At 34.9% G+C, this 23,777-nt stretch overlaps 1 protein-coding gene across 6 annotated transcripts in view; it reads right to left on the reverse strand.

The window, feature by feature from the left end:
• The window catches only part of abcc9 (ATP binding cassette subfamily C member 9), a 68,820-nt gene that overhangs the window by 6,202 nt on the left and 38,841 nt on the right, over window positions 1-23,777 (reverse strand). For all 6 annotated transcript variants that reach the window (XR_015775583.1, XR_015775582.1, XM_088072960.1 and 3 more), the window contains 18 exons: window positions 22,183-22,320; window positions 21,950-22,075; window positions 21,399-21,498; window positions 19,896-19,969; window positions 18,989-19,204; window positions 18,142-18,296; window positions 17,543-17,612; window positions 17,296-17,453; window positions 16,824-16,916; window positions 13,317-13,419; window positions 12,939-13,049; window positions 11,811-11,931; window positions 8,479-8,609; window positions 8,131-8,209; window positions 4,575-4,683; window positions 1,265-1,368; window positions 1,045-1,178; window positions 8-70 (listed from right to left, as the gene is read on the reverse strand). Coding sequence is in view for 4 of the 6 variants with exons in the window: in XM_088072960.1 (XP_087929086.1) it covers window positions 8-70; window positions 1,045-1,178; window positions 1,265-1,368; window positions 4,575-4,683; window positions 8,131-8,209; window positions 8,479-8,609; window positions 11,811-11,931; window positions 12,939-13,049; window positions 13,317-13,419; window positions 16,824-16,916; window positions 17,296-17,453; window positions 17,543-17,612; window positions 18,142-18,296; window positions 18,989-19,204; window positions 19,896-19,969; window positions 21,399-21,498; window positions 21,950-22,075; window positions 22,183-22,320 (2,085 nt within the window). In the remaining 2 variants the exon portion in view is untranslated. The remainder of the gene's footprint in view (window positions 1-7; window positions 71-1,044; window positions 1,179-1,264; window positions 1,369-4,574; window positions 4,684-8,130; window positions 8,210-8,478; window positions 8,610-11,810; window positions 11,932-12,938; window positions 13,050-13,316; window positions 13,420-16,823; window positions 16,917-17,295; window positions 17,454-17,542; window positions 17,613-18,141; window positions 18,297-18,988; window positions 19,205-19,895; window positions 19,970-21,398; window positions 21,499-21,949; window positions 22,076-22,182; window positions 22,321-23,777) is intronic.

Here is a 23,777-nt window from a genome sequence, read left to right on the forward strand (position 1 = left end):
GACTCACTGCGATTGTGACGACGGTTCTGTCTGCAAACGCAGTCATCACGACTTTTTGTAAAATGTTCTCCTGCAAAGAAGAAAAGAGATATTCGAGTTATTTGACAAAGAAAAATAAATAAGTCTGTTTGGTTTTTTTCGGTGTTTTGAGCATTTTCCATATGTATTTCTAAGTGTATTTTCGAATGTGTGAATTTGAGATTTAACTTTTGTTTTAATTTAATTCTATAACTAGAAGAAGCATGCAGATCCTAAAATAAACTTTCATCATATTTTAACCCTTTGAATCCAAAGAAAACTGGTGAGATTTCTTTCAAAAACACGTGAAGGAGGCAATGAGCAACAAGAAATTACCCAAAAATAAGCAAGAACTTAGTTAAAAAGAACAAGAAAATTACCTGAAAATTAGTAAATAAATAACCCCAAAACAAAACAAACAAAAAAAGACAAAAAGAAGGTAAACAAGACTTAAAAATGATAATAACTGTTCATCACTGTTTCAGACACTTTTCACTTTTCACAGATATTTAAAACTTTAAACACTGAGCGCGTTGGTATTCTTTCTAAAACATGTTAAAAATTATGTTAAAAAAACTAGGTGAAAAAATTCTAGGGAAATAATAAAACTAGGGAAAACATGCATTTATAATCAGCATAATTAATATTTAAAAGTATGTTAAATATTTATTATGAGAATTTGTTTGACTTGTTTGTTTTGTTAAACTTTTTTTAAAATTTGTTTTCTTTCTTTTTTTTGTTTGGGTTTTTTTTCTGAATTTTAGGTAATTTTCTTGTACTTTTCACTAATCTCAAACTCATTTTTGGGTAATTTCTTCCTTCGCTGCTCATTGTCCTCTCAAACCAGGTCACTTTAATCCGGTTTCAGAGGGTTCAGACAGAGAGGAGAGGGCTGCAGGAAAAGTTTTTTTTTCTCACATCACTGACAAATGTACATTATCTGATATCTCACACACACACACACACACACACACACACACACACACACACACACACACACACACACACACACACACACACACACACCGTGGCCATGTCTATAGACGCTGTGGCTTCGTCCATGATGAGGATGCTGCTCTTTCTGACGAAAGCTCGAGCCAAACAGAAGAGCTGCCGCTGACCGACGCTGAAGTTCTCTCCTCCTTCTGTCACCACGGCGTCTGCACACAAACACACACTCAGTCAAACACACGAAGGACTGTTGGTGCAACAAATATAATTCAAAGCTGAGGTTCGATTCGAGTACCGAGTCCTCCGGGCAGCGCTTTCACCATGTTCTTCAGCTGAGCGATCTCCAGCGCCTCCCACAGTCGGTCGTCGGTGCACGTCCTCTCTGGATCCAGATTAAACCTGCAGCAAGAAGACACGATATTTACCGAACCTGCGTGTCCGCAGTCACAGAAATAAAGTGAACAGTGTCTAATCAACCACAACAATGTCAGTTATGGTTGATAATGAGACCGACACATTTTTAATCGATATGCATTTACAATAAAAATGAAAATCTTTCTGTCAATATTGAGAATTGAGAATAAAATAAACTCTAACACAAAACTTTGGTTAAATGCTTTTAACAAATGTTTAATCAAAACTGAAACTTTCGACGTCTTATAAAGAAAGTTTTCTTGTAATGTCAAGTGAAAACTTCATTAAAAAATTCATATATAAAATGAGTTCTTCCCCTGCTGACACTTTCTTTGCACTTTTTTAATTAATTAATTTTATTGTCAATCATTAAAATAAAATACAGATACAGATAATTGGCCCAATTAACAAGCCTGTACAGATGCTGTAAAAGCAACGTTTTATTTTGTTTTATTTTTTAATAGAGTGATTTAGTGATAACTTGAGCACTGAGTACTTTTATCATGTCTGTGAATTGTTTGTAAAAATGTGTGTTTGGACGGAAACCTCGTCTACAACAAAACTACCTGCATGAATTCAGGAAACTGAACTCTGATATTTTTTAATGGGAGAAAATTGAGAAAATGTTGCACAAATAGATGAAATATTGAAATTAAGAATGAAAAAGTAAGCTATGTGGTCAGAATCTGAAGAGATTTATTTTCATTTTTTGTTTTTTTGTGATGGGAAATGGATGAGGATGCTCGAGAAAAGAAAATATGAATATATATATATTTTAATCTTTTCTATATACCGTATATATACTGGGAATGAGTTTGAGCTTATTTATTTTGGGTATAAATGTGAGTTGTAAAATCATACAAAAAAAAAAAGAATAAAGACTGAAAAAATAAAGTTTTCTTCTCGTGTGTGTGTATCTCTTCCAGGTCATTAAAAAAGTAACATCGTTAATGTAACACACATAAATTCATTGTTATTTCAACATTTAATTTCCCTTCATTGTGTCAGTCAGAACGTAACAGCAACATCTAAGATAACAGTGTGAAACAGTTACTGTCGACCATTCACCTCGGGCTTACGTTCACATAAACAAGACACACACACACACACACACAGACACGCGCACACACACACACACACACACACACACACACACACACACACACACACACACACACACACACACACACACACACTCTCGATTATCTGGAGCAGCGTCTCTGTCCAAACAAATAGCACATGCTCTTTGTCTTTTATAACAAACACAGACTCTTCTGAATCGTCGGGTAACACAAACACAGCGCGGCTGAGAGCTCGTGAGACAGAGAAGAGGACGGAGACGCGGGACGACCTCCTCGGCCCGTGACGTCTGTGACAAAAGTCAGACTGCGTCCAAACCAGAGTTCCCACTGGGTTTCCAACCATTAACCCCACAGCTGGGACTTTGTGTCGTCATGTGACAAAAGTCTTTCAGGCCAAAACTTTTTTTTTTGTTGGTTAGTTTTTCGGTGTCCGAGCTAAGGTCATTTTTTTCTGAAACTCCGGCTCATATTGTGCACTTTATTTTTTTAACGACCTGCCGGAGGAGATTCGGCTCGCAGAATCAGTGACTCCTTTTGAACTACAGTACTTCTTAAAACTGTTTTTATAGACTTGCTTTTATGTGATGTTGTCTTTCAGTTTGTCTTTTGATTTAATTTTCTAATGTATCTTTTAACTTATTCGTTTTATTCTGCTTATTATTATTATTATTATTATTATTATTATTATTATTATTATTATTATTATTATTATTATTATTATCAGTGTTCTGCCTTTATTTTGTTATCCTGTTTTCTGACATGTTTCCACCTCTCATCTAGGGGTCGACAGATTATCGGCCTGGCCAATTATTAGGGCCAATATCTGCTATTTTGCCGATCATCTGTATCGGCATTTTATTTTAATGATCAGGGAAAGTGTCAGCATGGGACGAGCTTTTACTTTGTAAAACCTCAGGGAAGCTATTTTTATTAATTCCTTTTTCATTTAAATTTTCACAAACATTCGCTAACAACAAACAAACTTTTTCTGTCAACTTTTTTTGTTATACTATAGCCTTTTACGACATGCTATACTATGACTTTTTTCAACATTAAAAACAAGTTTTTTGGCCGTTTTTTTTTATATGCTATACTATCAGTTTTTTTTAAAATTCATTTTTATTATTTAAATTTTCACTTGCTGTATATGATGTTGAAAGTTTCAGTTTTGATTAAACATTTGTTTAAGGCATTTTAACAACATTTTATGTTGGAGTTTGTTATATGTCAAATTCATAATACTGACACGAAGACTTTCATTTTTATTGTAAATAGATATCGGTTCCAAATATTGGTTATCGATGTCATTAACTACTAATAATCAGTATTGGTATCAGCCCGTATCACGTAACATCAAGTAACACCGGAGCTCTGAATCCATTAAATGTGCACCTCATGTTACTTCATGTAAACAAACCACGTAGTAGTAGCTATCAGCTGTGCGCTCAAGATCAGACCGGAGACGTAAACACTTAAAAGATGGCGAGTAGCCGACTTGCTATCTTCCTACGTAATAATTCCTAAAAATAATTTATTTTTAATAAACTTTACATTTGGAACAAATGTCAAAGTGCTACAAATTATATGCATTAGCATTAAAAAAAACTGATAAAAAGCAATAATATGAAACTGGTTTGAAAAATTTCACTCTGGCTCAACACCACAGCAGGAGTGTTAATTAAACTAAAGCATTTACTGGCTGTGGTTTAAACTCTGTTGTTATATCAGTTGGTGAAAAAAACCTAATTTTATTAACATTAATACACCAGCTGATTTCAGCACACTTTGATTATGCAAAACTGTTAACGATGATTAAAAAGAACGAATCAAAATTATGTAAATTCTCAGGATCCCTCTGACAGTTTGTTTGGTGCACAATAACGCTGCTTATTTATCGAGGACTTCAAAGTTTCCTCTTCATATCTTTTAGATAAAGAGTGTTTTTTGTCCCGCTCACACAGTTTACAGTTCCTCTGTCAGCGTTTTCGCTGGTGACACAAGATTTAAAATATAAACAGGAAACTGGTCGCAGTGACGGAGGAAAGTCATAGAGGACGGAAACATTTACGATACTTTTACGAAGCTGTGTTTGAGTGTGTGTTTGTGAACCTTATTGATCCGCTGAATAACACAGGATCCTGCAGGATGATGGAGAGCCGCGACCTGAGAGTCTGCAGAGGAAGTTTACAGATGTCGATCCCATCGATGACGATCTTTCCTGCAAAGACGAAATGAACATAAAGTAACATATATCTCTAATCCAAGTCACAACATACAGACACATTACAAGTAACAGCAATTACACTATATATTTTTGTTTTCAGCACTTTTCAAGGTCTAAGGTTTAAGGATTTTCTTCTTGTTGTTTATATATATATTTAATTTTTTTGGCTTATTTCTAACTTTTTCTAATTCCTTTTTTTAAAGAAATCTTGCCATGCCAACATGTGCTCATGCTAAGACAGAAAAAAGGTGTCTAAATAATTTAACTTAATGCTGTTCTACTGTTCTGCTCTTAAACAATAAAAAAGACAGTAAAAAATAAAATAAAATAAAATAAAGAAGAAATCAAACCAATTTGCTCAGGTTTTAAAGGATTAACCAGCTATTTGTTTCATCTTCAATTGTATATTTTCATATGGTTTATATCCCAAAATCCAAATTTTTGAAATATCTATGAATCATTTGTTTGTTATACGTTATATGGTTGTTGTTTTTTTTTTTATAATTCCTGGTAACTTAAATTATTAAAAATTGTAGTGGAGTAAAAAGTACAACATTTTAACCTGAACTGTAGTGGAGTTGATGTACCGTTTTATTGTAAATCTGTATCCTACATTATGTTTTTATATTTTATTTCTCTCTAAAGCACTTTGAATTGCCCTGTTGCATGAAATGTGCTTTACAAATGAAGCCCTTCTCTTTGAGTTTCTATCAGACGTCATTTTAAACAAACCACAAACAACTTAGAGGTTTAAGACGCACAATACAAACGCCCTGCAGAGGTAATACATCAGCGGGATAAATACTTCAATAACATCGCTTTGGCATCCGTGTTTTTGGCCTCAGATTCACATTTTATTGTCCTCACAGCTCAAATATGTGTGAATGTGTGTGTGTGTGTGTGTGTGTGTGTGTGTGTGTGTGTGTGTGGGAGGGTGTGTGAGGTTAAAAACTCATCTTTTTTTATTTATCTATTTTTTTTGTTTGGTTGCTGTTTTTTAATGTTTTTTTTTCCCTTTTCTTCCCTTATTTCCTTTATACTATCAGTGTTGTGTTCACTTGCATGAAAGATTTTTACAACAAAGATTTATTTATTTTTAAAAATTTTATCAATCTTGAATTTTGTTGTCCAAAAACAAAACACACACAAAAAAATGTCAGTTTGCTGTGCTGAATGATGTTTACCAATTTGATTCCAATAAAATCTTAAAAAAATAAAAACTAAAAAAAATTCATCATCTGGTAAATTAATACTTAACAAATTATTATTGATTAACAAAAAACGTGCAAACAGAATTAAATGTAACCAGCTGCTCCTTTATTTGCAGTTTTTAAACTCAAATGATCGCCTTAAATTTGTCCTTAAAACGTAAACTTCCTTTGCTTGTTCGAGCTGCAGCGTCTTAGATAAATATTTTTGTTCCATCAAATACAAAGCTGTATTTTTGGGGTAACGAAATCCAGAATGTTCTGCACAGTTTTAGTCAGGAGAGCTACAGTATGACCAGGACGCTGCGCCGGTTTTATTTCACTGCTTTATAAGGAAATGCTGCTGACACACACGTCTTAATTTACTGTTTAATGAAATGTCTGCCCAGCTGTGTGTGTGTGTGTGTGTGTGTGTGTGTGTGTGTGTGTGTGTGTCTGGAAAAAGTGACTGCATAATCTCATCTTTGTCTGAATAATCTGTCTATGAGCAGCCAGAGTGAAAACAGAACGATTCACTTTCTAAACCCAATAAATAAAAAAAAAAACAAGACAGCTTTAAGACGACACGACCCAGAGCCCGAAAACGACGGGACCAAAACGAGCCGCGTCTTTTGTTACGTCCTTATTTTAATCCTCTGACACAAGAGTCTCCTTCAGTCAGGTATTTAAAAGCAAAGAAACACACACGAAGAACAAAAAGACCTTCGGATTCTCACTCGGAGCGGGCAGCTCGTGTGTTTAAAAAGGGCTGAAATGTAAAGAGGAACGTTAAATAAACATTTTCTCCGACATAAACACACGCGGCTGCGCTACATTCAATGTTATACATTTAGAGATGATGCAGAACATCTTTTAAACGGAAACTGGGTCACTAATTTACCTCCAGTGGTGCTTCAGTTTCACCAAAACCCATTAAGATAAACTGTGTTTGGGTTTAAATGTAAATGAACGGTTTGCTTTAGTGGAAAAACTTTAGATTGTCCATATTTAGGTCTCGTTTACGTGTCTGGTGTCGTAAAACAGAGATTTTTAATCTTTTTGGCTCCTGATATTTTAAGATACTAAGTCTGGTGTTATTTTAGATTTGTCCTTATCGTTAACAAACCTCATGAAAAAGGCCAAAACTAACAGTGTGTTATTCCGCCTCTCGATACTTCGCTGCTCAGCTCCAAGCCAGCTGGTTCCCACAGAAGACGTAAATATTTAAAAATACTCAAATTCAGAGGCTCTTTTGTTTTTCTGCCTTCTTCCTTTTTAAACCAATTAATTAATTAATTTAAAATTATATGACTTCACAGGTTATTCTAAGCCAACCGGGGTGGGGAGGGGAGGGTTAAAACAAAACAAAAAACAAACAAAAAAATATATATATATATATATATAAATATATTAATTTTAATTTTTTTTATTTCTATTTTTTTTTCAATGGATCAGATATGGCTATGTAGATGATTAGTTACTATTTTTTATTACACTCTGCACAAAACTAAAAAATAAAAATAAAATAAAAATTGAAAAAATAAAATAAAATAAAATCAGAGGCCCATATGAACACGTACAGGGAAAATGCAAAATTTGTACACAGGCTGGGAGATGTAACAGTAACAAATGTAGAAGTAATCTTCGCAGTTTTTCACTTTTTTTATTTTCCTGTCAAATATTTTTACCAACTTTACCAAGAGGTGGACTTTTTTCCCCCCAAAAAAACAAAAAAAAAACCACATACTATCAGTATCTCTGCCATTTTTGGACAGAAACAAAGCTCTGCAGCACAGAGGATCCCACATAGTAGCTCAGTGTTACTGTAAGTACTAGAGTACTAGCAAGTAGAGGAAACTTCTTATCTGACAGTTGGTCTGTTTCAGTTTTCCAACTATCATGTTTTGATTAATGAGATCATTTTCGAAGGAGAAGTACACTCCTTTCTAACAGCAGTTTATTTTGAAGTATCTTCTTCATCTCATAAGTGGATCAGAGAAAACGGCCAAGAAGGAACAATTCGATTTAAAGACCAAATGAGAGACCGACAGCGTTGTGTTTTGGGAAAAAGTAAGATTCAAGAGCTACATGAGGAAACATCACTGAGGGAAATCCTTCAGCGGACAGACGAGAGACACTGTCCTTTTAATGAGACATAAACAAACGCAGAGAGACTGAAACAGAGATGAAAGAAGTGAAAAAAACAAAGTGATCTCTCTCTGTCTGTTTACAGTGTGACAGGACACAGACCCACCTTCAAAAATATCCACCATGTTGAAAAAGGCCAACGACAGAGAGGACTTCCCGCTGCCGGTGCGACCGCAGATTCCCACCTATAACGGGGAGAAGAGGAACAAATGTCAGTGTGACACGGCGGTGAGACGGCAGACACCTGAGTGAGAGCAGAGCGGCAGCTGCATGCCGAGCGCGGACACGAGGCTGCGACTTCAAAGGAAAAGTCCACACCTTAACTAAAACCACGCTCTTCTCTCTTTTAGCCTGTACTTGTGAATTCAGACAATATTCGCCACAGTTTCGCGCTCCGCATCACACTGATGGCTGCAGCCGCGCGCCGCTCTCCTCACAGCTTCCTGTTAATTACCTTCTGGCCGGGCTCGATGAACATGTTGACGTGTTTCAGCACGGGTTTGAGCATGGGGTCGTAGCGCACGCACAGGTCCTGGATCTTTATCTCACCGTTGTGGGGCCAGTTCTCAGGCACCTGAGAGGTGTCTGCAGGGACACACACACACACACACACACACACACACACACACACACACACACACACACACACACACACACACACACACACAGAGTTTTTATTAATACATTTCCAGGACTTTTCAATGACTCTGAGGCACATTTTAAAGACCATAAATTCTCTGAAACGACCATGGATTCTGCTCCTCAGTTCTTTTTCATTATTACACAAGAAAAATAAAAATAATATAATGTATTCAGAACAGGATTAGAACTGCCTATTTAAATATGACTTAGGGACTGTGTGTTATTTATTGGAGGGGGGGTGGGGGGGTGCAAAAAGAGGGAGGCTGGGCAAAAAATAATAAAAGCACTGGAGAAGGACATAGCTTTGTTTTTGTTTTTTTTGGCCTTGGGGAGAGGCATACAACTTCAAATAGCTGTATTTTGTATTTATTTTACCACCAGTTTTCAAAGAAAACTTCTGGGTGTGGATGTTTTCTTTAAAATAATTTTGCCTTTTTTTCTTCTTTTTCTAACATTCTTTGGCAATTTCTTAAGAAGAAATTTTGGCAATTTATTTTTTCTTTAGAAGTTGTTGGCGATTTACACGGAAAAGGAAAGATAAGATACGTTTTTTTGGTGGTTATTTTTAAAGAAAAAAGGCAATTTATTTTTTAATTTAAAAACTGTTGGTATTTTTTGAGGAAAATATTTTATTTTAGCTTTTATTTAATTTTTTAGCATTTTTTTTTTTTTTAAAGAAAGCCACCGTTTTTGTCTTATATTTTTTGCAATTTCAAAAACTTTCAGGGTGTATTTAGTTTTCCAAAACTAAATTTACTATTTGCAAATATTGTGACTTTTACAGTTTTTCATGACTGTGTAAGAACCTTTCTTCTGTGTAAGAAAATTAATCAGCTGTTTTCCAGGTTTTCCAGGACGCATGGGAACCCAGAAACTTGCACTTGATCAATTTTTTATTTTTGAGGCTGAATATCATCCTGCTGTTTGGAAACAGCGCCACATTATTCATATTACTACACTGACATGATAAGATGTTTATAGTTTTGGCTTCTTTCGGTTTCTTCCTCCCTAACTTTGGGATTTTTTTAAACTTTCCATGATGTCAGAGAGTAAAATCTGTTCTGTCACTTTTAAGATCATTTACTGTAAAACACGATGTTGAGGGAAGAAGTCAATAAGACAAACGAGAAGGAAACCTTATACAAAACTCCACTTTCCTCCTTTTTTTATTCTTATAATCTAGAAAAAAAAGCTTTTCTCTTTTTCTTTCTTGGTGTCTTCTCGATTTCTTTGCGTCATTTTCCAGCCATCCTTCAAACTCAGCAATTGTTGTGATTCCCGAAATAGCGTCTCTGTCTTGATTAAAGGTCCTCGGCCAGATTCACTAAAAGTTTTCCTTTTTCGTTCAAGACTTGAAAAAGTCGGGTTTGGTGAGATATCCTCGATGTCAGCGGCACGACGCTGATTGAATAAAAGTTTAATGATGTAAAGTCTCTGTGTTTTGCTTTCTGTCCTGCCAAGAAAAACAAAACAAAAAAAAAACGCAGGATTTGTATTTGACCATGGCAACAGCACATCCAACACACACACACACACACACACACACACACACACACACACACACACACACACACACACACACACACACACACACACACACACACTGCATGAGCTGCAACATGAGCTGGTCACGCAGTTCAGTCAGTGTATTTCTATAAATCAGGAGCCAAAAACAAATATTTTTCTCTTCGTATTTGAAATTTAAATCCTATTAAAAATGATTAAATTTAACATCAAAATGAGCACATGAGGTGACTCGTAATTTGTTTTCCTGCATTATTTCCAATACATTTTCAATACTTATCCAAAATTTTTCTATCATATTTTACCATTTTTCAATGATTTTTTAAAAAGTAGATTAAAATTGGAAAATCTACGTTTATTAAATCCATATATTTTTAAAAACCAGGGTTCCTGCTGTTTTAAGGCGAGTCTGATTTAAGACATTTCAAGACATTTTAACGCCACTCAATATTAAATTTAAAACTAATTTTAAAAAAACCAAGATAGTCCAGGGATGCTCAACTTCCTTTTCTTTGGGGGCCACTTCTGCAAAACAACAGGAGGCCAGGGGCCAGGGGCCAGGGGCCAGGGGCCAGGGGCCAGGGGCCAGACGCAGCAGCCCCATGCATGTTTCTAGGATTTTAGTATTTTTAATTTCTAGTACTTTAGGATGTTTTATTTAAGATTTTAGGACATTTTCAAGATTTTATGACGTTTTTTTGAATTTAGGAAGTTTTTGGAGATTTTTTATGATTTTAGCACCTTTCTAGGATTTCAGGAAATGTTCACGATTTTAGCAAGTTTCTAGAATTTTGGAACATTTCCAGGATTTTCTGAGGTTTCTAGGAATTTTTGTACATTTCTAGAATTTTAGGACATTAGGGTCTTAGCTGGGACCTCTGTCGGGGGGTGTGGGGGATCCTCTGCTGGCTCTCTTTTTGCTGTTTATGCACTCTGACACCTTGAATATACTAAAAGGTTGGGGGGCCAACAGCACCCAATCAGGGGCCAGTCTTTTGTAAAATAAACTTTTTTTTTTTTTGCATGGCAGAGCACAGGCTCAGAAACCAGTTTTTCTAATTTCTCAATTTTTTGAGAAAATTCATAACCGTGGGAGCCCTGTCACTTATTTTATTTGTTTCACATCAGATGACGAATGCGGTTTTAGCTTACGTATAAGAAAACATCTGATTTGGACGTGCAGGAATGCAGCATTGAGATCTTTTCCAGTGTTTGGCTTCATTTTGCTGTCTGAGATATCAAATCTGACAAGTCTAGAAATATGTGGTTTTCTGCTTATCTGGGTTATTATGAAATGTCGAAACACAGTGAGAGGCATAAATTCACAAGTTCTGCAAAGTTGGATCGTCCGTCCGAGGTATCATCAGGATTTAAGGCATGTTGAAGAAGTATTTCACTGCTGGAAAGATGTTCTGTTTTTATAAAACTGGGCTGTCTATGAAGTACAAAAACACAAATACTTTTTAAGTTGGTGCAACATGCACAGAGAAAATAGAGAAAAAAGACTGTGGCATTCGCTTTAAGAGGTAGAAACCGACAAAGTGTCTCTTCAAATGTGAATATAAGTTAAACTGTATGTTTGTCGGTGCATGTCAGCTTTAAAACAAAAAACTCAATTACCCATAGATCCCTCGTAGTTCTCTGACTCCGTGCCGAGGAAGCTGTTGACCTTCTTCACAGCTGCCATCTGGACCTCCAGGTCCGCCAAATTCCTCACAACCCAGTTCAGGTAGTTTGTGACCTGCAGAGAGACACACAAAGGGTCATTTTTTAACATTAAGTTGATGTTTACATCTACAGCGTGAACCCAAAACTCTACAAATAACTCTCTGAGGCAGATACTTTGGACGTTTCTAGGTTTCTAAGATTTTAGGACAATTCTAGGATTTTAGGACTTTTTTAGGATTTTTGGATGCCTTTAGAATTTTAGGACATTTGTAGTATTGTAGGGCATTTCTAGGATTTTAGGACATTTCTCAGAATTTAGGCAGTTTTAAGGATTTTAGGAAATATCTAGGATTTTAGGACATTTTTAGGATTTTTGGATATTTTTGGATATTTCTGGGATTTTTGGACGTTTTTAGGATTTTTGGATGCCTTTAGAATTTTAGGACATTTGTAGTATTGTAGGGCATTTCTAGGATTTCAAGACATTTCTCAGAATTTAGGAAGCTTTTAGGATTTTAGGACAATTCTAGGACTTCATGGCAACTCTACAAATTTAAGACATTTCTAGGATTTTAGGACATCTTTTGGATTTTAGGACATTTCTGGGACTTCAGGACTTTTTTAGGATTTCAGGATTTTTTCACACGTATAAGTATGTGTTACATCACCAGTCGCAGCGTTTACTGGTTTGATGCAGTGCATTCTGGTAGTTGCAGATTTTCTACCTCTTGAGCAAAACTGTCCTTTTTTCCTGTTTTCTTTGGTGACGTAGGACCAATTTCAAAAGTATTTGCGTCTCTCCACCACAGAGATATTCTAGTTCTATTAAAAGACGATCTCTCTAGCGGTGAGATACTTCTTTAAGTGACACAGTCAATACTTGTGTTTTCGGCATCTTATAATCCACCAGACTAAACTGGAATAAACACCGTCTCAAACATTTCTGATTTTAAAGATTTTCCTAAAATGTCCCAGAATGTCCTTTAAAAGTACAAAATAAGTAAGACAACTGTCTAGCAAAGAATCCGTGTGAAACAGTGTGACAGAAGATCAGACCCGAAAAATCTGGAGGAAACTCACAGTGAGGGCGTATGTGAGTCCGAGGCCCACCAGGCCTCCGGAGTGCAGCTTCCATGGGCTCCATATGGCGGCTCCTGCTGCCGTCAACACGATCACTGCTCCGAGGTAATCCTGCACAGAGAGCAAGAGAAGAAGAAATGTTCACTCACAACACAGTCCTTTCAAATCAAAATTTATAGAGCTTCAAACACGCATGCAACCAATGAACAGAGTGTAAGACGGGCGAAAACAATCAAAAAGCCGACATTTAGGCAAACACAACCTTCATAACTTTCTTATACGTGTGCAGCCAAACTGAAACATGCATGTAAACTAAAGTATCTGTGAGAGAATCAGTGACATTTTTGTGAGAGAAGATATTATGAAACAGTTTCTCACCGTTCGGACCTCCAGCCAGCGGTTGGCAGCAGACAGAAACAGGTAGGCCGTGTTATTGGTGTCTGTCAGCTCCAACATACGCTGTTTAAAACGAGCCTCGTGTCTGAAAAAAACATCCAAACGTGCATGAAATACACAATATATTCAGCCATTATTCTACGAATCTATTCAACGAAATACTCTGTTGTTGTTTGAATTTAGCTGTCCTTGTCTCTTTTTTGGCATTGATTGCTAACTGACTGCTGATTAACGAAAGTAATTTGCACATAGATTTATCAATCTGACTAATATTTTTTGCAAGGGTCGAAATGTTGTGATTCCAGCTTCTTAAATATATGTTAAATATGTTTTAGTTTCTTTTCTCCTCTATGACAGTTCACTGAATATCTTTGGGTTGTGGACAAAACAAGGTATTTGAGAACGTCATATTGGGTTTTGGGAACATGTTTAACCATTTTGTGACATTTTATTTACAAAACAACTAATTTATTACTTGAGGAAATAACCTGCAGATTAATCAACAGTGAAAATATTGTTTCATATATAATGTCAGCAGGACTAAAAAAATAAATAAAGAGGACATCCTTTTTAAACATTTGTGCACAATTTCAGTGTATGAATTCTTGAGTTATGGACAAAAACATGTTTTTGAGGTCACAATGACCTTTGACCTTCAACCGCCAGATTCTAATAACTTCATTTTTGAGTTCAAGTGGACATTTGTGCCAAATTTGAGGAAATTTCTTCAAGGCCATCTTTGGATACTGTGTTTATGAGAATGAGACGAATGAAATGTCTAATTGATCTTGACCTTTGACAACTAAAACTGAATTAGTTTAGCATTTAGTCAAATTGGATGTTTGTGCCAAATTTGAAAAAAATGCCTTTAAGGTTTTCTTGAGATATTGCGTTCAAAACAATGAGACTGATGAGGCCACAGTGACCTTTGACTTCAAAATTATTATCAGTTCATTCTCGAATCCAAGTGAACGTTTGTGCCAAATTTGAAAAAAAAATGCCTTTATGATTTCTTGAAATATCAAGTTCTTGGGTTCACGAGAATGAGATGGATGCAAAGTCACAGTGACCTCAATTTCAATTTGAACATTTGTGCCAAAATTTAAGAAATTCCCTCCAGGTGTTCTTGAGTTGTAATTTTCACTTGAATAAGATAAATGCACAGTCACTGTGACCTTTGACCACCAAAATCGAATCACTTCATTGATGAGTCTGAGTGAGCATTTGTGCCAAATTTGAAAATTCCTTCAATCTGTTTTTGAGCTGTAGCGTTGAGATAGAAGAAGATAATGAGACAGATGCATGTCACAGTGATGTTGACCTATGACCTAAGACCTTGTACGTCCTTGAGTCCAAAGTAAACGTTTGTGCCAAATTTAAAAAAAATTCTTCAAGGCATTCTTGAGATGTTGCTTTCACAAGAATGGGACAGAAAACCCCCCAAAAATATGACAACAACAGAAAAAGAATAACAAAATCATAAAAGAAGCATTAAATGAGATGACATAAGTGCACATAATAAATATTAGAATTATTATTAGAAACAGTGAATGAAAGAGGAAAAGGGAAATAAGATAAAGTCTACACAGGAAAGGAAAAATGTTACTGAATAAACAAAGTCTTCAGGTTTTTATCTTTTGCCTTTGTTCAGCAGAAAGTCTTCTAAAGCAGACTGGGTTTGGAGGGAGACCAGTGGATAATGATAATGGGAACTATCCCATGTTTGCCAAGAATCTGTCTCAATACCAGATTCAATGTTACTACGTGTGTTTGTGTGTGTGTAATACGTGCCTGCGTGAGTCTCTCAGTGTTTGTATATTTGTGTGTGTGTGTGTTAGGAAGTCCTCAGGGAGGAGAGAAACAGCGTGAGAGCTGTTTAATGTTGGATTATAAAGACGATGGGAAACAGAGTGAAGACAGAAATACAAAGAGATACTTCTGCTGCGGCGTCCTCCAATACGACTATAAAACAAGCCAAAACTCACATTTTTACCCCAAAATTTCCATTACTTTGAGGCAACTTTTAAAGACCAAACATTCCCGAAAAGGACCATCAATACTCCTTATTGGTTCTTTTTCATTACCATATAATAGTTTTAAATATATATATATATATATATATATATATATATATATATATATATATATATATATATATTTATATTTATATATATATATTATTTTTAAACAAATAATTCAGAACTAGGTTAAAACTGAATATTCAAATTCAACTTAGGGACTGTTTGTTATTTATGAGAGGGGAGGGAGTGATGTGAAAAAGGGAAGGCATGTAAAATAATTTTCTTTTTTTCTTTTTTTAATTTTGGCTAAAACCAAAATAAAATAATTAAAAAAAACACTTTAAATGGCTGTATTTTGTATTTAATTTACTGTCGTACTTGTCTTCAAAAATAATTTTACATTTGGTTGGTGACTTTTTTCCTTTAGAAGCTTTTGGAAAAAATGTTAAGAAAATGTTTTGGCGGGTTTTTTTTGATGATTTTGGGGATTTTTTACATAAAATTTGGGCATTTTTAAAGTAATTTTTCTTGGCTTTTTTGCTTGAAAAAATAAAAAAATATATTTTGGATTTTTTAAATGTTTAGTGTTTTTTAAGAAAACGTTTTGGCAATTCTTTTATTTTTTGGCAACTAAAAAAAATTAGACACATTTTTTTTCGCAGTTCTTGAGAAAACAATTTGGCTTTTTTTCTTTAAATAATGTTTTGCAATTTGCTATTTGGAGTTCATCTGTGCTGTGTTCATGGACCCACAAAAACCTCAGAATTTAGAGAGTTGACACAAATTAATACAAAGAAACGCACAGACATTTAAAAGAAAAAGGTTGCTGTTGACTTCTGTTTACCATTAAAGTCCAAGTAAAACTAAACTAAAACTGACACTTAAGCTACTTAAATACACTGTATAAATAATGCATTATTATTATTAGTAGTAGCATCTTTATTATTGGTATGTACTGTGCTCCTCTGAAGTACTTTGCAGGCACTACAGGAGCCATGTATTGTAAGCCGTTGATCTTTACCATCAGAAGCAAACGCGGTTCAGTGTTTTGGTTAAATGTGGGGAGGAGGAAGTGAGGACTGAACCATCAACACTGCAGTTAATGGACATAATTCATGACTGTGTTTTGGCTCTACAGATCTCTTTATACAGACACGTGGTGGGTACGTGATACAGCGAAAAAGAAAAAGCTGCTTTGAGGTTTATTTTAGGGTTAAGCTGGAGCTAAATTTGGGGTGAGGGTTGGGGTAAGGCATGCAGAGGTCATTCTTGCATAGCAGAAGCCTGCAGGGACTGAATGTAACATCATGTCAGGGAACTTTAAGGTGGAAGAAAATGGACCCAAAATGTTAAAATATGTTGTGTTGTGCAGATTTGTACAAAATAAAAAAAAAAGTTTATGACTGAAATACATCCAGTGTGTTTGTATGAATGTGTGAGTGTGTGTGTGTGTGTGTGTGTATTGTACCTGAATGCTCTTATAGTGGTGAGACCTTCAGCGGTCTCAGAGAAGTGGCAGAGCAGAGGAAGCTGTGTGGAGTCATCGAGGTCCTGAAGGTCCCTGAGAGACGGACAGAATTACATTACATCTAAGATAAAATAAATAAAATTAAGAAAAATAAATAAATAAACAAACCAAACCAAACCAAACCAAACCAAAACAAAACAAATAAAATAAAATAAAATAAAATAAAATAAAATAAAATAAAATAAAATAAAATAAAATAAAATAAAATAAAATAAAATAAAATAAAACAAAACAAAACAAAACAAAACAAAACAAAACAAAATTACTTACTTAAAATAATCCACAGACCTCGCTGTGAGCAGTTTCATGGAACTATTTTCTTTTTTTTTTTACTGAACTACATCCATCAGCCGCACAAAAGGAAGACCAAAAACAATGCTCTTTATTTGGAACATACACACTGCAGACTCACTTGGAGGCCACCCTGAAGTACTTCTGGATGAAGTAGAAAGCCACCGCCAGAGGAAGCAAGGTGATAACAAAAACTGGCGTGATGGAGGATATGACCCCGATGGCTGACAAACAGAGCAGCGTAGATCTGGTCAAAGACTCCAGCGTCGGAGGAATATGCTGAGAGAAAAAAAGACGACAAAATGATAATGAATTCAAAATTAGTTCATGCTTGGCTCCTTTTTTTTGATTATTCTGAATCCTTGTACCTGGTCAATGATGTTGGTATCAGCTGAGAATCTGTTGAGGATCTGCCCCAGGGGAGTGATGTCAAAAAACCTGAGCAGAGAGTTATAAATGCATCAAATATTACCTGAAGCACACATTTTTTCCATCTCTGATATGAAAAAATGTTATGTAACTCACCATCTGACCTTTCCTCGTCCTCAAAAAAAGAAAGGAGGCGAGGCAGACAAAGAGAGCGCGCACTAATGCAGCTTCTGTCCTCCGTTACTTAATAAAAGCGACAGAAAAGTCTCGCTCAAAGAGACAACAGACGAGCACAGAAATCCAGGTCAACTGAAATCACTCACAAGTGTTTCCGTGGAATTTAAAGTCCTATCTTCCTGTCTTTTATCCTTCTTTAACCCTTTAAAACCTGGATCAACATCAAATTTTTGTGTGCTGCACTTAGATGCCTTATTACAAATATTTAAAGTCTGTAAATAATTTTACCCCAACAGACATAAATGTGAGAGGATTTAGAGCTTCGAGCCTCTTTTACACTTGAAGTGAGGACTGTAGATGTAGTTTTGTGTGTGTGTGTGTGTGTGTGTGTGTGTGTGTGTGCGTGTGTGTGTGTGTGTACCTGATGGGAGCGTGGATGATCTTGTTGAGCAGGTTGTGATGCAGGTTGGTGGCTGCAGAGAGACCCAGAAACTCCACAGTGAGAGACGTGATGAGACATAACGTGATTCCTGCCGCACACAGGATGATGAACACCGTCAGGTAGAAGGAGTCGATCTGTGGGTCACACACACACACACACACACACACACACACACACACACACACACACACACACACACGCGCGCACACACACAGACACACACACACACACGGTCAAAAAAACATACCACGTTAAACTCGAGCAAAGTTTCATCTTTATGCAGCATGTTAAAAAAAATATTTATTTATTTATTTTGTTTTTAGCATTGTTTATTATTTGTTATCTTACCTTTATTGTTTTATTATCAGAATTTATTTACATTGTTTTATTTATTTTTTCTTATTTATTTTTTATTTCTTTAATATTTAGTATTGTTATTATTGTTGTTGTTATTAATCATCATTTATCATTTTATATCTCTTTTTATTTATTTATTTTCTGTTCCTCATTTTTTTTTTTTTAACTATATCTGTTTTTCCAAAAGGGATTTATCATATTTTATAAAAACATTTAAATAGATTACAAAAAAAGGATGATGCAGATTTATAATACTATGACGTGTAGGATAAAATAAGCAACTTTGTGGGATTTTGGGAAAGTACCCATGTAGAAATCTACACGTTTAGAGCAGCTGAAGCATGTACATTTTTTAATTTTTAGAAACCCATTAAAATCCCACAAATTCTAATGTAAATTCTATTAAAAAAATAAATGCTATAAGTTTAAAAAGCCTTCAGCCGAAAACCCCTCATCAGAAATATTGCACCTCATCCTCTGACGCTGTGGGGGTCGGCGCCGTGACGTTGACGTCTAAACTGTCATTCAAGCTGGCTCCATTGGACGCTTGCTGATTGATTTTGGAGGACGTCCAGATGGCCAACCAGAAGTCGATGGCGACGATGACGGAGTGTTTGAGAAGTTTGGAAGACACCATCAGGAAGACCATGAAGAACCCACCGGAGGACAAGTAACACCAGCACACCTGCGGACACAAAGTCATCACAGCAGAGTAGAGGGTTTTTTTTTGTTTGTTTTTTAACATAACTGGTGTCACTGTGGTGTTTTTTAAGAAAGCATGCCTTTAACAAATGTAAGAACAAAGAAAGAGAAAAAAATCACCTAAAAATTAAAAAAAAGAAAAAATAAAGAAAATTCCCAAAACTTTTTTAAAGAAAAGTTTAAGAAAAAAGAAAAAGAAAAAAAATCACCTGGATATATTTCTTTTTCAAAAAGGAAAACATGCCTATGAAATCCATTTTCTTAATGAACATAATCTAAAAAAAAACAAAAACGATTTTGCTTTCTATAAAAATTGCAAAAAAAAAAAAAAAGATGTTTTTTTAAATGTGTTGAGTATGAAGACATGAAGGGAGAGAGATACAGACGTTTATGTAAATCAATTTCTTACGCGACACATTTCCATGATTTTTCCAAAATCTCCAATGATTTTTACTAGTTCCATGACTTTTACAGGTTTTCCATGACCGTAGGATCCCTGATTTTCTTGGTGATGTAATGTGACATAATTCCACCAATAAAAAAGAGAAAGTATCTATAATTAGTCTTTTTAAGTGTGACAGCTAACGATGAGACTGGTAATATCTTTAGTGAATATGATCTTTGAAGAACAGCTCTGCGTGAAGGTTTTATGTGCAGCTGTACGGGTGGATCACCTTCCACGGGATCTTCGATCTTCTGTTGGTGGTTGTGGACAAGTTGTCATCATCTTCCTCCTCTTCTTCTTCCTCTGATTGGACGAAAATCAGGCGTAAAATAGGTGAGTCAATGAAACCGACACAAAAGAAATACTTTCTGCAGGAGATTTTTCCTCTCAGTCATGTCTGATTTCACGTCTTTTGTACATGAGGTGTAAAAACAGACAAATGAAGACAAAATTTAAGAATCTGTGGTGATATTAGCCAAAATATGCCTTGAAAAAGAGGGGAATCCACTTTAAAGAAATATAAATTAATGCAAAAACTGATAACAAGTCTTTATAGCATTGCTCTAAAACCTTTGTTGTATTTATTTATTTTATTGTAATATTTTACTTCATTTGTTCTTTGCTTGTTATGCTGTTGTTGTTAATTAATTTATAATCTTTATCATATTGTAGCTTGATCATTATTATAATCATCATCATTATTATTATTATTTTTATCATTATTAACTGTAGACACAAAATTTACCATTACCTTATCTATCTATCTATCTATCTATCTATCTATCTATCTATCTATCTATACATGCACACACACACACACACACACACACACACATTTATTTTATTTATTTATTTATTTTTTAACTTTTATGAACTTTTGGCCTGACCTGAAGGAAACTCACAAACTTGTGTTCAGTTTTATCTGGTGTCCTCGGTACGTAACATTTTTGTGTGAGAAAGGAAAACGATGTTCTGCTCCCGGAGCACGTTATCTTAACGGACGTGACCTCCCTTATTGTTCTAACATTGTGTTTGATTATTAATATGTGACTGAACGTCTTCTTTGTCAGACTTTCACTTTCTGTTGTATGAACTTTGTCCTTGAAGCTGAAATAAATTGAAACTTCTCTGCAAGGAAATACAGTAACTTCCACTACATTAACTTTATGCAAAAACTGATAACCATAACTTTGTAGACATGCTGTAAAATCTTTATTCTATTTTTTCTATTCAGTTTAACCAATTGTTGTTTTTTTTTTGCTTTATTTAACAATTTCATTTTGTATTCTTTATATTCTTATTATTATTATTAATGCAAAAACAGATAACTATAACTTCCTAGAATTACTGTAAAAATCTTTACTTTATTTATTTTATTTATTTCTTTTTTTTTTTTACTTTTGGGTTTTTTCCTTTATTAATTATTTGAATTCATATTATTTACAATAGTTGTTGCTATTAGTATTATTACTATTATTTACTTCATGCATGTTGTAAAGTCTTTATTTTATTTATTTAATTTAATATTTTAGTTTGTCTGGGTTGTGCTATATTAATAATTTTAATGTATATTCTTTATATTTATTATTGTTTATTTATTTCTTGGTGTGTTTTCCAGTTTTGGTAGGAGTGGATGGGATACAGATGTTGGCATACTGAATAATGTATATCTGAAAATCCAATAAAAATGTTTGAGTATAATAACAGTGATAAAAAGAGGCGGATGTGTCACCTTCGTCCTCATCGTCTATTTGGTTTTTGGCCTCTCGGGAGTAAAACGCTCTCCTCAGAGTCTTTCTTTCCAGTGTTGTCTGACTGTCCTGCTGTACGTCCTGCATGTAGAAACACAATAGAAAGAAAACATTAGAAACAAAGTCAAGCTTTTACTGTTTTGCTGTTTGCATCACTGACTCACACAGTGTGGAAAAAACACGGTCTGGATATGAATGTAGACTGCCGACATTTATATTTGGGAAATATCAAAAGCTTGAATGTCTACATTTGGAGAATATATGTCATTTAACTATAATTTTAATTTATATTCTTTATAGTATTTGTTGCTATTATTGTTATTATTATTATTATTATTATTATTATTATTATTAATTTATTAACTGCAATTTCTTATCTTCATACAAAAACTGATGACCGTAACATAAGGAATTGCTGTAAAATCTTCATTTTATTAATTTTACTTTAATTTTAGTTTAATAAAATACTTTTAGGTTTTAGTGTGTTGGGTTTTTCCTTTATTAATCTGTGACAGTATATCTGTGACAGTACCTTCTCCAGGCCGTGGTCCTGTCTGTTCATCAGGGTCTTCCAGTGATCGTACAGCTCGATGTCATGAGTCTGAATGTCCTTCAGAGTTCCCTCTCTCAGCACTGTGCCGTCCTTCATCGCTATGATCTGGACAAGAAACACGCAGAAAAAAAACATTTTGAGGCTTGATTGAAATAATATTACTCACTGAATGTATTAAAATGGCCGAGTGTATTAATTGACCGGTGTGTTACCCAGTCTGCGTGTATGAGGTACTGTAGTTTATGTGTGACCAGGACTACGGTCCGTTTATCGTCCTGCAGAAACTTGAGGATTCCCTCCTGCATCAGGTGATCACTGAGGTGGATGTCCAGCGCTGAGAACGGATCGTCCTACGAGACGCAAGTCAGTGGAGGCATAATGTACGATTCAAAGAATATATTAGATATATTAAAAATGATCTGTTCTTGACATTTTGCAGCACCTCTGCATCCAGTGTGAAAATTCTTCAGATTAAACTTTTAGGGAAAAATTGTCACCGTGCAGAAAGACTGCAAAATGTATTTAATACACTTCTGTTACTCCTTATATTAGATGGTTTTAAGGCCATAATTTTTGCTGTGTTCATGCATATGAAATACATTTGACAAGATTGAATATTTTTGGAATTTCCAGCTCAGCTCTTACAATAAGTCTAAAATACACAATGGAAATAAAATTGTTACCTTTAGACCTTAAGGTAAAAAAAATGCACCATTGAAACCCATTCAAACTGACATTTTTGATCCCACAGCCATCAAAGCAGAAAACCATGCATTGGATTATTTCTGGAATTTGTCAGTTTGACTATTTTCCACCTGATGCATATGGAAAAAATACATGCTATTTTCTTGTGATTCTAAAAATTTTTTTTTTTACATTTTTTTTAAATCTAAAAAACATAGTGGCATCATGAAAAAAAGGCATTTAAAGGGTTAAAATTCAGAAAATTATTAAATATTTGATATTTATGTTTAGGATTGATGTTGGTTAAAAAAATAACCTTGATGAAAGTAGAAAATCAATATAATAACGTATAAAAAATGAATGTGAAATATTGACATATCTGTGAAAGGCAGAGTGATACGAGCGTGTGTGATATTAGAGCGGGCTTAAGAAAAGGGTTAAGAAAAGTTGAAGAACAATATATTTTTGAAAAACCCATCAACTTTTCCACCAGAATCATAACGTGAACTTTGTTTATAACGTAAAATATGTTTCTGTGTCTCTGTTCTCTTCAAGTTATCATCAGTTCATCAATGCAACAACTGGATTTTCTGACCATTTTTATCCATTTGATGATATGATTTTGACATACTCTGAAACATGTCTGTTTCTTTTTCTCCGTCTTGCTGGGAGGCTTTTTGCTATAATCTGTGTGCTATAGAGCTGTAATGGAGTTCTGGTTGTGATTATTTTATGTATTTTACGATGATGACGCATAATTAAATCCTGTGATCTGATACGAGAAGCTCGAGCAGCCGAGCTTTTACAGCAAAATGACGTTTATTAAAGAAAACATTCCCTCCTCGTTATACATCACTGTTTTATAAACGACCTCTCCGGACATTACGGAGAGCGATGAGCGTCGAAAAGAGCGACGCTGGCGGCGTTTAATGTGGAATGTTTGCTTGATAACCAATTAAAGCTGCGGTGGCAACAGGAAATTATGTAACCACTCAGAAAGATAAACACATGACAGCAGAGTGGAGAGAGAAGTGAGAAAACGACACCTCCTCGTCCCAGAGGCCGACATGCACTCTGTGTTTTATCATAAAGAAATGTTGATGTCAACAGAGGGCTTTTCTTT

Source organism: Plectropomus leopardus, chromosome 22 (genome assembly GCF_026936395.1).
Source record: "Plectropomus leopardus strain MGB_pleo_1.0 chromosome 22, ASM2693639v1, whole genome shotgun sequence".
Classification (NCBI taxonomy): Eukaryota; Metazoa; Chordata; class Actinopteri; order Perciformes; family Serranidae; genus Plectropomus; species Plectropomus leopardus.